At 47.9% G+C, this 13,612-nt stretch overlaps 2 protein-coding genes across 2 annotated transcripts; one reads left to right on the forward strand and one right to left on the reverse strand.

Moving 5' to 3' along the window:
• The first annotated feature begins 308 nt into the window (after positions 1 to 308).
• On the forward strand, positions 309 to 1,489 carry LOC123398773 (2-hydroxyisoflavanone dehydratase-like). The gene has a single exon (XM_045093227.1). It carries the CDS (start codon positions 530 to 532, stop codon positions 1,487 to 1,489), a length of 960 nt encoding a protein of 319 aa, XP_044949162.1. The 5' UTR covers positions 309 to 529.
• Positions 1,490 to 1,548: 59 nt separating this feature from the next.
• LOC123398772 (probable carboxylesterase 12) lies at positions 1,549 to 2,766 on the reverse strand. Its single transcript, XM_045093226.1, has one exon. It carries the CDS (start codon positions 2,624 to 2,626, stop codon positions 1,655 to 1,657), a length of 972 nt encoding a protein of 323 aa, XP_044949161.1. The 5' UTR covers positions 2,627 to 2,766; the 3' UTR covers positions 1,549 to 1,654.
• Between the last annotated feature and the right edge of the window lie 10,846 nt (positions 2,767 to 13,612).

A 13,612-nucleotide genomic window follows, 5' to 3' on the forward strand; every position in this document is an offset into this window, starting at 1 on the left:
CAAATTCCAACTAAAGTTCTGCCACCAACTAAAGAGTGAGTAAAGTTTTCTTTCTTGGTTTTCTAGAAAACAACTACGCTAGGGTTAATTTTCTTTATGGTGTCCATGGTGAGGATTTTCCTACAAGAAGCATTAATGCCTTCTTAGTCCCTGTTTGGATTGTCGGTTTGCTCTCAATACTTCAGTAATAAAAATAAAGACCTACAACTATCGTTTCTAATCCAGGCGAAAATAATACAACAGCGAGTAATCTTCCGCAAAAAATAAATAAATAAATACAACAGCGAGTAATATACGCCTGTAAAATAAATCCGGCTGTATAAATTTACACTGAATCCAAACGTGACCTTAGATTTCAACCAAAAAAGACCATGCCCCCTTAAATTTCAAAGGAAAGACAATTAATTGGATAAATTTATTCCTGGGTGCTTTGCCCCTCCCACGTTTATTTATTCATCGAGCAAATACCAAGCTTCATTACTTCTTGTAGAATCAGGGTCACAAAGCACAGAGCTTTCCTGCGCCAGCGATGGATCCATCCACCAAATTGCGGTACGACTCGCCGCTCCTCCGCATCTACGAAGACGGCCGAGTGGAGCGTCTCTTCGGCACAGAAACCACCCCGCCGGGCTTCGATGCTGCCACCGGCGTCACCTCCAAGGACGTCGTCATCGACGGCGCCACCGGTGTCTTCGCCCGCCTCTACGTCCCCGACCTCGCCGCCGCCGGCTCCGATTCCCAGCGCAAGAAGCTCCCGATCCTCGTATACTTCCACGGCGGGGGCCTGGTCCTCGCCTCAGCCGCCTCTCCGACGTACCACAGGTACCTCAACTCCGTCGCCTCCAAAGCCAACGTCCTGGCAGTGTCGGTCAACTACCGCCTCGCGCCAGAGCACCCGATTCCCGCAGCCTACGACGATTCCTGGGCAGCGCTCAGCTGGGCCGCGTCGAGGGATGACCCCTGGCTCTCGGAGCACGGCGACGCCGGCCGCATCTTCCTGGCCGGCGACAGTGGAGGCGCGAACATCGTCCACAACATAGCAATCATGGCCGGCACCCGGGATGGTTTACGTTTACCCCCAGGTGCTCTGCTAGAGGGGGCGATCATATTCCATCCTATGTTTGGTGGGAAGGAGCCAGTCGACGGCGAGGTCATCCACATGAGAGAGAGTGCGGAGAAGCTTTGGTCCATACTATGCCCGGAAAGCACAGAAGGGGTGGATGACCCATGGTTCAACCCGATGGCTCCTGGAGCGCCGAGCCTGCAGAAGCTGGCATGCCGGAGGCTGCTCGTCTGCTCCGCCGACGGAGACTTCGCGCTGCCGAGGGCCGCGGCGTACTACCAGGCAGTGAAGGCGAGCGGGTGGCGCGGCACGGTGGAGTGGCTGGAGTCCAAGGGAGGAGACCACGTGTTCTTCCTCAACAAGCCGGAGTGTGACGAGGCTCTGCAACTGATGGATCGGGTGGCCGCCTTCCTCGCCGGGAATTGATTCAGAGGACAGGACACCGAGGTGCTCGCTGTTTTTTCCTTTGTGTTGCAAGTGTAATCAAAGCTCGAAAGTACACTCATTTTTGAATTCAGAACCATGGAAATAAAGGACAAGATTATTTGCTCCTCAGCTTCTGTTACTGAATCGCGAACAAGAGAAAAAGACTCAACAGCGCCTTACGAAGTCGGCCACGACGGCGAGCTCCTTGGCGGCGTTCTCGCAGTCGGGTTTGAGCAAGAAGTAGACATGCCCGTCGGCATTGGTCTCGTAGAACTCGAGCTCGCCGCCCCACCCGCACGCCTTGACCCTTGCCGCGTAGGCGCGCGACCTCTCCACGAACCAGCAGTTTTCCGCCGTGGCGACGAGCACACGGACGCACCCGAGCTGGCTCAACTCCTCCGGCGACGCGGCGGGGTTGATGTAGGGGTGGTCGAGGCCGAGCTTACCGCCGCAGGCAACATGCCACACCTGGTCAATGCCGCCGCGGAGGGCGGCGTCGGTGGGCTCCCCACCGACCGGCTCTTTTCCCCAGAAGTAGGTGTGCAGGAGCGCGATGCCGCTGACCTTGTCGCCGTATCCCTCGATGCGTTCCTTCCGCAGCCTGACGGCCGTGCGGTGCGCCATGTTGGCCCCGGCGCTGTCGCCGGCAAGGACGACGCGGGACGCGTCGCCGTGCGCGGCGAGCCAGGGCTCGGCGCCGCCCGGCCGGCACGAGGAGACGACGGCCTTGAGGGCCGCGAAGGCGTCCTCGTAGGCGGCCGGAACAGGGTGCTCCGGGGCGAGGCGGTAGTCGACGGAGATGACGACGGCGGGGGCCGCGGCGGCGAGGGAGGCAGCGTACTTGTGGTAGAGCGGGGAGGCAGTGGTGTGGATCATGAAGGCGCCGCCGTGGAAGAACACGACCACAGGGAGCTTCTTGCCGGGCTCCGCCGCGGCGGCGGCGGGGAGGTAGAGGCGGGCAGAGATGTTTGCCGCCGGGTCGAGGACGACGTCCTTGGAGGAGACGCCGTTGGCTGGGTCACCGCACGGGGAGGGAGGCACGGTGTCGGTGCCGTTCAAGCGCACGACGCGGCCGCTCTTGTGCACACGCACGACGGCGGGTATCTCGTACTCGATCTCGGAGCCGGGGTCGTCCATGGCTGCAGTTGCGGCCGTCGGCAGCGACCTTTGGCTCGTGGTCACGGCGCTTGAGGCCGTGATCCGAATCTGCAAGAGCAAAGCGGCAAGCGGGGCGACGAGGAACACAGCCACAGCACTGCTCCACCCATCGCCGCGTTAACCGATGCTTACTTTAAAAACTACAGGTCTTACGTAAGTGCTGACGTGGGAGAAACCATGGGTCTAAGTCTCTAAGAGCATCGCGATAGTGCAGGAAAAAATATTAAGCGCCGAGATAGCATTTTAACGCCCGCATGTGATAGCTTTTTCAAGCGATATACTCTCTCCGTTTATAAATATAATCTTTTAAAAAAGTTTCACTAAAATTCTATATATATATATATATATATATATATATATATATATATATATAAAGATATTTTAGAATGTATATTCACTCATTTTACTTCGTACGTAGTCTTTAATGAAATATTGAAAACAAAATATATTTAAGAACGGAAAGAGTAAAATTTAATGAGTTACTGTAATGTTCTACCACACGCGATAAAAATACAACGCGCTTGTCCAAACATACATAAAATAAAAATCAACAAAGATAGTTTAACGACAAACACTAAAATTCAAATTCAAACCCATAACAATTAAATTCAAATTCATAAAATATACTAATAAAATAAAAATACACCTATACTACTACTCTTCTCCCTCGATGGTTTAGTCCGGCGACGTAAACGCGTCCTCCCATCGAGGATCGTTCAAGACCCAGCTCGACCCGTCCACGTTGTCTATCAGGGCATTCGCCATTGCCCTCCGGGCACGCTTGTCCTCGTGACACGCAACTCACTCCGTCCTCCTCTGCACCCAGAACTCGTTCTCGGCGACAACGTCCTCCGTGAAGCGCTTCCGCCATGCCGCCATGGCGGCCTCGTCCCTCTCGGTGATGAGGAGGTGGCATCCCGATTACGCTTGACGCGGCGGTCCTCCTCGGTAACTAGACGCGGGGAGGTGTGACATCCTGTGCCTGTTGGCGCGTGAAGACGTCGTTGAAGTTCATCTGCACCCGAGGCGCCACACCACCACGTCGTACGCGCATGCAACCTCGTGGATGGTCTCGAACGTGTCGTGCGTGAGCCAGCATGCCATCGCATCGTACGCGCATGCGACCTCGTGGATGGTCTCGAACGTGAAGAGCCCGAGGCGCCACGCCACCGCATCATACGTGCACGCGACCTCATGGATGGTCTCGGATGAGCCGACCTCGAGGCGTGTATCGACGGAGTTCATATCCGCGTAAAACACGTCATAGGGACGGAGGCGGACGCCGCAGTAGCCCGAGCTGCTCCGGTGTCGCGGCGGCGTGACGGGATGCAGCGGCAACGGGGCGCTGGAAGAGACGCGGAAGGAAGCACGGCGGCAATGGAGCGCGGAAAGAGGCGGGAAGAAAGCACGGGAGGGAATGATGGTGATTGGTGAGGCACCACGCGGGATTTATAACGTGCGCTGGCCGATGCGCGCTAAAGTTAGCGTGCAGGCTGCCGCTATTCCCCACGCGCAGGATTTTTGTTTTCCGCGCGCCACCCTTTCGCGCATCTGTTGAAGCGCGCCACGTGACACCTCGCACGCTAAAATGACGAATTTTACAGCACACACCATTTTTAAGAGCCCACGCGTGGAATTAGTTTTTCGTGCCACCGTTTCACGCTTCTGCAGAAGCACGTCGCACGGGTTGCTCGCACGCCGAAACAACGATTTTTATCACACGCGCCATTTTTAGCGTCGCCGTCGGAGATGCTCTAAAAGCATTATAAAAGTGGTTAAACCTGGTGAAAAGAATCCCCAATAGACCATGTAAAATAGCCTATCCCGTAAAAATATCTTGTATTTTTTTTTACATATATTCGAACTCTCATCCGTCATATACAGAGGATTTCATCCGTTTTTGGAGGATCATGTAAAGTTGATCAACGTTGGAGCAGGGGGGCTCGTGACACCACGCACGAGCAGTGGGCAGGCGGAGGAGCTTGCATCGCCGAGCACACGATGGGCCAAAGTCTCGCCGAAGCGTCACCAGAGCATGCAACAGGTTGGAGCAGGCGGCAGGCCGGAGTGGCGCCGTTCTGGATGGCCGAAGTTCTAGTCCGTCCATGCTTGCGTCCCGGGGAAGAAGAAGCTTGAGGAGAAAAAAAAGGAAACATTTATGATACGGGTTTAGGGGATCTATTCCGCCTAGTGTCTCACAATACCCTAAATTCATTTTAAGAGAGCATGTATACTACTCCCTCCATACCTAAATATAAGTCTTTCAAGATATTTCACTAGGTGTCTATATATGGAGTAAAATGAATGAATATATACTTTAAAGTATGTCTATATACATCCGTATGTAGTCTATTAGTTGAATCTCTAGAAAGACTTATATTTAGGAACGGAGGGAGTATGTTTTACACGTGACGCATTACGGGGTCTGCTAGAGATGGTCTAAGCCCCGAGTCCACGTGTGCTATTTGTTAGTACAAATCTCATATATGTAAAGTCAAGCCCCCATCAATAGGATCCCACTACTAGAATTTCTCTACCTTCTCCTTTTATCATGTCACCTCAACCAATTCTAGCCATTAATTCAAAATATGCATTATAGAGATAGCCATCCAATTCTTTAGTGAAACCACGTAATCCCTTCGTTCCACAATGTAGTGCGTCCGCACTTTCCGAAATCCAAGTTTGACCATCAATTTAAACAACGAGACCGATTGCGTGGCGGGAACAAAAGTTATACCATTGAATTCATACATACAAATTCAGTGGTATAATTTTTGTTCCCGCCGCGCAATTGGTTTCGTTAGTTAAATTGATGGTCAAACTTGGATTTCGGAAAGTGAGGGCGTACTACATTGTGAAACGGAGGGAGTAATCCATTTCTAGGCCCACACCTTCTCTTTCTATTCACGTTCCCCCACAACTCTCTTACTTTTAATCCTCCCGTCCCATCCCCTTTGCCTACATGTGTCCCTCCTTCGTCCAGTTAGGCCAACTGCAACACACGGCCCAAACGGAGGTCCAATTGTTCGGATTGTTTCCATTTGGGTCGGGCTAAGGGGCGACGTCCAGCCATTTCTACATTTGCATTGGCCATGCTCCCAACCGACAGACGTATTTTGTTCAGACGTGTCAAACTTTTGCGAAGGAAATGAAATCTAAAATTTAGGCCCTGCGATCGTAGTTCATGCGAGCGGCCGACACACACGCCAACCTTCAAAATGACCACTCCCGTAGTTTCAAGAAGGAAAACAGAGTCAACAGCCAACACAGTTGCCAGCGCGCAAAAAAGGCCATGGTTCGTGTTGGCACACAAGCCGACATACAAAAATGACGTCGCTCTTAGTCATAGTTCAATCATCTTGGTAGAGCATTGTTGGAAATATGCCCCGTTGGAAATATGCCCTAGAGGCAATAATAAATTAGTTATTATTATATTTCTTAGTTCATGATAATCATTTATTATCCATGCTATAATTGTATTGATTGGAAACACAGTGCATGTGTGGATACATAGACAAAACACTGTCCCTAGTAAGCCTCTAGTTGACTAGCTCGTTGATCAAAGATGGTCAAGGTTTCCTGACCATAGGCAAGTGTTGTCACTTGATAACGGGATCACATTATTAGGAGAATCATGTGATGGACTAGAGCCAAACTAATAGACGTAGCATGTTGATCGTGTCATTTTGTTGCTACTGTTTTCTGCGTGTCAAGTATTTGTTCCTATGACCATGAGATCATATAACTCACTGACACCGGAGGAATGCTTTATGTGTATCAAACATCACAGCGTAACTGGGTGACTATAAAGATGCTCTACAGGTATCTCCGAAGGTGTTCGTTGAGTTAGTATGGATCGGGACTGGGATTTGTCACTCCGTGTGACGGAGAGGTTTCTCGGGGCCCACTCGGTAATACAACATCACACACAAGCCTTGCAAGCAAAGTGACTTAGTGTAAGTTGCGGGATCTTGTATTACGGAACGAGTAAAGAGACTTGCCGGTAAACGAGATTGAAATAGGTATGCGGATACTGACGATCGAATCTCGGGCAAGTAACATACCGAAGGACAAAGGGAATGACATACGGGATTATATGAATCCTTGGCACTGAGGTTCAAACGATAAGATCTTCGTAGAATATGTAGCATCCAGTATGGGCATCCAGGTCCCGCTACTGGATATTGACCGAGGAGTCTCTCGGGTCATGTCTACATAGTTCTCGAACCCGCAGGGTCTGCACACTTAAGGTTCGACGTTGTTTTATGCGTATTTGAGTTATATGGTTGGTTACCGAATGTTGTTCGGAGTCCCGGATGAGATCACGGACGTCACGAGGGTTTCCGGAATGGTCCGGAAACGAAGATTGATATTTAGAATGACCTCATTTGATTACCGGAAGGTTTTCGGAGTTACCGGGAATGTACCGGGAATGACGAATGGGTTCCGGGAGTTCACCGGGGGGGGGGGGCAACCCACCCCGGGGAAGCCCATAGGCCTTGGGGGTGGCACACCAGCCCTTAGTAGGCTGGTGGGATAGCCCAAGAAGGCCCTATGCGCCATAGGAAGAAAATCAAAGAGAAAAAAAAAGAGGAGGTGGGAAAAGGGGGAAGGACTCCTCCTTCCAAACCTAGTTGGACTCGGTTTGGAAGGGGAGGGTTGCCCCCCTTGGGTCGGCCGAAACCCTTAGGGGTCCTTGGACCCCAAGGCAAGGCTTCCCCTCTCCCCCCTATATATACGGAGGTTTTAGGGCTGATTAGAGACGATTTTTCCACGGCAGCCCGACCACATACCTCCATGGTTTTTCCTCTGGATCGCGTTTCGGCAGAGCTCGGGCGGAGCCCTGCTGAGATAAGATCACCACCAACCTCCGGAGCGCCGTCACACTGCCGGAGAACTCTTCTACCTCTCCGTCTCTCTTGCTGGATCAAGAAGGCCGAGATCATCGTCGAGCTGTACGTGTGCTGAACAAGGAGGTGCCGTCCGTTCGGCACTAGATCGTGGGACTGATCGCGGGACGGTTCGTGGGGCGGATCGAGGGACGTGAGGACGTTCCACTACATCAACCGCATTCACTAACGCTTCTGTTGTACGGTCTACAAGGCTACGTAGATCACACATCCCCTCTCGTAGATGGACATCACCATGATAGGTCTTCGTGCGCGTAGGAAAATTTTTGTTTCCCATGCGACGTTCCCCAACAGTAATAGCATGAGTAGCATGACAACCCCGATGGCGACACGTTGATGGAGATCATGGTGTGGCGCCGGTGACAAGAAGATCGTGCCGGTGCTTTGGTGATGGAGATCAAGGAGCACGTGATGATGGCCATATCATGTCACTTATGAATTGCATGTGATGTTAATCCTTTTATGCACCTTATTTTGCTTAGAACGACGGTAGCATTATGAGGTGATCTCTCACTAAAATTTCAAGACGAAATTGTGTTCTCCCCGACTGTGCACCGTTGCTACAGTTCGTCGTTTCGAGACACCACGTGATGATCGGGTGTGATAGACTCAACGTTCACATACAACGGGTGCAAAACAGTTGCACACGCGGAACACTCGGGTTAAGCTTGACGAGCCTAGCATGTGCAGACATGGCCTCGGAACACATGAGACCGAAAGGTCGAGCATGAATCGTATAGTTGATATGATTAGCATAGAGATGCTTACCACTGAAACTATTCTCGACTCACGTGATGATCGGACTTGAGATAGTGGATTTGGATCATGTACCACTCAAATGACTAGAGAGATGTACTTTTTGAGTGGGAGTTCTTAAGTAATATGATTAATTGAACTAATTGTCATGAACATAGTCTAATGGTCTTTGCGAATTAAGATGTAGCTTGCGCTATAGCTCTGCTATTTTTATATGTTCCTAGAGAAAATTTAGTTGAAAGTTGATAGTAGCAAACTTTGCAGAGGATTGTCCTCGTTGCTGCGCAGAAGGCTTATGTCCTTAATGCACCACTCGGTGTGCTGCACCTCGAGCGTCGTCTATGGATGCTGTGAACATCCGACATACACGTTTCTGATGACTACATGATAGTTCCGTACAAAATACTTATTGGCTTAGAAGCAAGGCGTCGAAGACGTTTTCAAATGTCACAGAACATAAGAGATGTTCTAAAGAGATGAAATTGTGATTTCATGCTTGTGCCCTTGTTAAGAGGTACGAGACCTCTGACAAGATTCTTTGTCCACAAAGTAAGGGAGAAAAGCTCAATCGTTGAGCGTGTGCTCAGATTATCTGAGTACGACAATCGCTTGAATCAAGTGGGAGTTAATCTTCCAGATGAGATAGTGATGGTTCTCCAAAGTCACTGCCACCAAGCTGTGAGAGCTTCGTGATGAACTATAACATATCAAGGATAGATACAATGATCCTTGAGCAATTCGCGATGTTTGACACTGCGAAAGTAGAAATCAAGAAGGAGCATCAATAGTTGATGGTTAGTAAAACCACTAAGTTTCAAGAAAGACAAGGGCTAGAAGGGATACTTCGTGAAATGGCAAAACAATTGCTGCACTAATGAAGAGACCCAAGATTAATCCCAAAACCCGAGACTAAGTGCTTCTGTAATGAGGGGAACAGTCACTGAGGCGGAGCAACTCTAGATACTTGGTAGATAAGAAGGCTGGCAAAAGTCGAAAGACGTATATTTGATATACATGATGTTGATGTGTACTTTACTAGTACTCCTAGTAGCACGAGGGTATTGGATACCGGTTCGGTTGCTAAGTGATTAGTAACACGAAATGAAAGCTACGGCATAAACGGAGACTAGCTAAAGGCGAGGTGACGATACGTGTTGGAAGTGTTTCCAAGGTTGATATGATCAAACGTCGCACGCTCCCTCTACCATCGGGATTGGTGTTAAACCTAAACAATTGTTATTTGGTGCTTGCGTTAAGCATGAACATGATTGATCGTGTTTATTGCAATACAATTATTCATTTAAAGAGAATAATGGTTACTCTATTTGCTTGAATAATCACCTTCAATGGTTTATTGAATCTCGATTGTAGTGTTACACATGTTCACGATATTGGTGCCAAAAGATACGAGGTAATGATGATAGTACCACTTACTTGTGGCACTGCCGCTTGAGTCATGTTGGTATAAATTGCATGAAGAGGCTCCATGCTGATGGATCTTTATACTCACTTGATTTTGAATCACTAGTGACATGCAAATCACACCACATGAGCAAGGCCTTGTTTTCATTGAGATGAAACAAGATAGTAACTTGTTGGAAGTGATACATTTTGATGTATGCAGTCCAATGGGTGCTGAGGCGCGCAGTGGATATCATTATGTTCTTACTTCAATGATGATTTGAGTAGATACAAGAGTATTTACTTAATGAATCACAAGTCTGAAATATTGAAAAGTTCAATTCTGTTTCAGAGTGAAGTTCGTCGTAACAAGAGGATAAACGATCTACGATATGATCATAGAAATGAATATCTGAGTTACGAGTTTTGGTATGCAGTTAAGACAATGTGGAAATTGTTTCGCAGTTCATGCCACCTGGAACATCATAGTGTGATGATGTGTCTGAACGTCATAGCCACGCACTATTTGGTATGGTGCATGCTATGATGTCTCTTATCGAATTACCACTATCGTTTATGGGTTATGCATTAGAGACAACCGCATTTACTTTAAATAGGGCACCGCGTATTTCCGTTGAGACGACACAGTATAGATTGAGGTTTAGAGAAATCTAAACTATCGTTTCTTGAAAGTTTGGGGCTTCGACACTTGTGTGAAAAAGTTTCAGTCGAATAAACTCAAACCCAAAGCGGATAAATGCATCTTCATAGGATATCCAAAACAGTTGGGTACATCTCCTATCTCAGATCCGAAAGCAAAGTGTTTGTTTCTAGAAACGAATCCTTTCTCGAGGAAAGGTTTCTCTCGAAAGAATTGAGTGGGAGGGTGGTAGAACTTGATGAGGTTATTGAACCATCACTTCAACCAGTGTGTAGCAGGGCGCAGGAAGTTGTTCCTGTGGCGCCTACACCAATTGAAGTGAAAGCTGATGATGGTGATCATCGAGCATCGGATCAAGTTACTACAAGCCTCGTAGGTTGACAAGGTCGCGTACTACTGCAGAGTGGTACGGTAACCCTGTCTTGGAGGTCATGTTGTTGAGCAACAGTGAACCTACGAGTTATGTAGAAAGCAATGGTGGGCCCGGATTCCGACAAATGGCTGGAAGCCATGAAATCCGAGAGAGGATCCATGTATGAAAACAAAGTGTAGACTTTGGAAGAACTACTTGATGGTCATAGGACTATTGAGTAAAGATGGAGCTTTAAAAGGAAGACAGACGATGATGGTGATAAGTCACTATTAAGAAAAGCTCGACTTGTCACAAAGATGTTTCCGACAAGATCAAACACTTGACTATGATGAGACTTTCTCACTCGTAGCGATGCTAAAAGTCTGTTAGAATTATGTTAGTAGTTGTTGCATTATTTATGAAATATTGCACATAGGATGTCAAAACATTGTTTCCTTGATGTTTTTCTTGAGCAAACATTGTATGTGATACAACCAGGAGGTTTTGTCGATCCTAAAGATACTAGCAAGTATGCAAGCTCCAGCGATCCTTCAATGGACTGGTGCAAGCATCTTGGAGTTGGAATATACACTTTGATGAGACGATCAAAGATTTTCGGTTTGTACAAGGTTTATGAGAAACTTGTATTTCCAAAGAAGTGAGTGGGAGCACTATAGAATTTCTGATAAGTGTATGTGGTTGACATATTGTTGATCAGAAGTAATGTAGAATTTCTGTGAAGCATAAAAGGTTGTTTGAAAGGAGTTTTTCAAAGGAATACCTGGATTGCGCTACTTGAACGTTGAGCATCAAAGATCTATGAAGATAGATCGAAAGCGCTTAATAGAAGTTTCAACAAGATGCATGCCTTGACAAGTTTTTGAAGGAGTTCAAAATAGATCAGCAAAGAAGGAGTTCTTGGTTGCGTTGTGAGGTGTGAATTTGAGTAAGACTCAAAACACGACCACGGCAGAATAAAGAGAATAGACGAAGGTCGTCTTCTATGCCTTGGCCGTAGAATCTGAAGTATGCCATGCTGGGTACCGCACCTGATGTGTGCCTTGACTCAAAGTCTGTTGAGAGGTACAGAGAGTGATCCATGATTGAATCACTAGCAGCGGTCAAAATTTATCCTTAGTAACTGATGGACTAAGGAATATTTCTCGATTATGGAGGTGGTTAAAGAGTTCGTCATAAAGGGTTACGTCGATGCAAGCTTTGACACTAATCTGAATAACTATGAGTAGTGAAACGGATTCGTATAGTAGAGTAGATATTTGGAGTATTTCCGAATAGCACATAGTAGCAGCATCTATAAGATGACATAAAGATTAGTAAAGAACACACGGATCTAAAAGTTTCAAAACCGTTGACTAAAACCTCTCTCACGAGCAAAACGTGATCAGACCCCATAACTATATGGGTGTTGGATTCGTTGGAATCACATGGTGATGTGAACTAGATTATTGACTCTAGTGCAAGTGGGAGACTGTTGGAAATATGCCCTAGAGGCAATAATAAATTATTTATTATTATATTTCTTAGTTCATGATAATCGTTTATTATCCATGCTATAATTGTATTGATTGGAAACACAGTGCATGTGTGGATACATAGACAAAACACTGTCCCTAGTAAGCCTCTAGTTGACTAGCTCGTTGATCAAAGATGGTCAAGGTTTCTGGCCATAGGCAAGTGTTGTTACTTGATAACGGGATCACATCATTAGGAGAATCATGTGATGGACTAGACCCAAACTAATAGAAGTAGCATGTTGATCGTGTCATTTTGTTGCTACTGTTTTCTGCGTGTCAAGTATTTGTTCCTATGACCATGAGATCATATAACTCAGTAACACCGGAGGAATGCTTTGTGTGTATCAAACGTCGCAACGTAACTGGGTGACTATAAAGATGCTCGACAGGTATCTTCGAAGGTGTTCGTTGAGTTAGTATGGATCGAGACAGGGATTTGTCACTCCGTGTGACGGAGAGGTATCTCGGGGCCCACTCGGTAATACAACATCACACACAAGCCTTGCAAGCAAAGTGACTTAGTGTAAGTTGCGGGATCTTGTATTACGGAACGAGTAAAGAGACTTGCCGGTAAACGAGATTGAAATAGGTATGCAGATACTGACGATCGAATCTCGGGCAAGTAACATACCGAAGGACAAAGGGAATGACATACGGGATTATTTGAATCCTTGGCACTGAGGTTCAAATGATAAGATCTTCGTAGAATATGTAGGATCCAATATGGGCATCCAGGTCCCGCTATTGGATATTGACCGAGGAGTCTCTCGGGTCATGTCTGCATAGTTCTCGAACCCGCAGGGTCTGCACACTTAAGGTTCGACGTTGTTTTATGCGTATTTTAGTTATATGGTTGGTTACCGAATATTGTTCGGAGTCCCGGATGAGATCACGGACGTCACGAGGGTTTCCGGAATGGTCCGGAAATGAAGATTGATATTTAGAATGACGAATGGGTTCCGGGTGTTCACCGGGGGGGGGGGGGGGGGGGGGGGGGGCAACCCACCCCGGGGAAGTCCATAGGCCTTGGGGGTGCGCACCAGCCCTTAGTGGGCTGGTGGGACAGCCCAAGAAGGCCCTATGCGCCACAGGAAGAAAATCAAAGAGAAAAGAAAAAAAAGAGGAGGTGGGAAAAGGGGGAAGGACTCCTCCTTCCAAACCTAGTTGGACTCGGTTTGGAAGGGGAGGGTTGCCCCCCTTGGCTCGACCGAACCCCTTGGGGGTCCTTGGACCCCAAGGCAAGGCTCCCCCTCTTCCCCCTATGTATACGGAGGTTTTAGGGCTGATTTAAAACAACTTAGCCACGGCAGCCCGACCACATATCTCCACGGTTTTACCTCTAGATCGCGT

Source organism: Hordeum vulgare, chromosome 5H, assembly GCF_904849725.1.
Source record: "Hordeum vulgare subsp. vulgare chromosome 5H, MorexV3_pseudomolecules_assembly, whole genome shotgun sequence".
Lineage (NCBI taxonomy): Eukaryota > Viridiplantae > Streptophyta > Magnoliopsida > Poales > Poaceae > Hordeum > Hordeum vulgare.

Excerpts from the sequence above, each read along its gene's own strand:
- LOC123398773 (XM_045093227.1), top strand. The coding sequence starts at position 530 with ATGGATCCATCCACCAAATTGCGGTACGACTCGCCGCTCCTCCGCATC.
- LOC123398772 (XM_045093226.1), bottom strand. The coding sequence starts at position 2,626 with ATGGACGACCCCGGCTCCGAGATCGAGTACGAGATACCCGCCGTCGTG.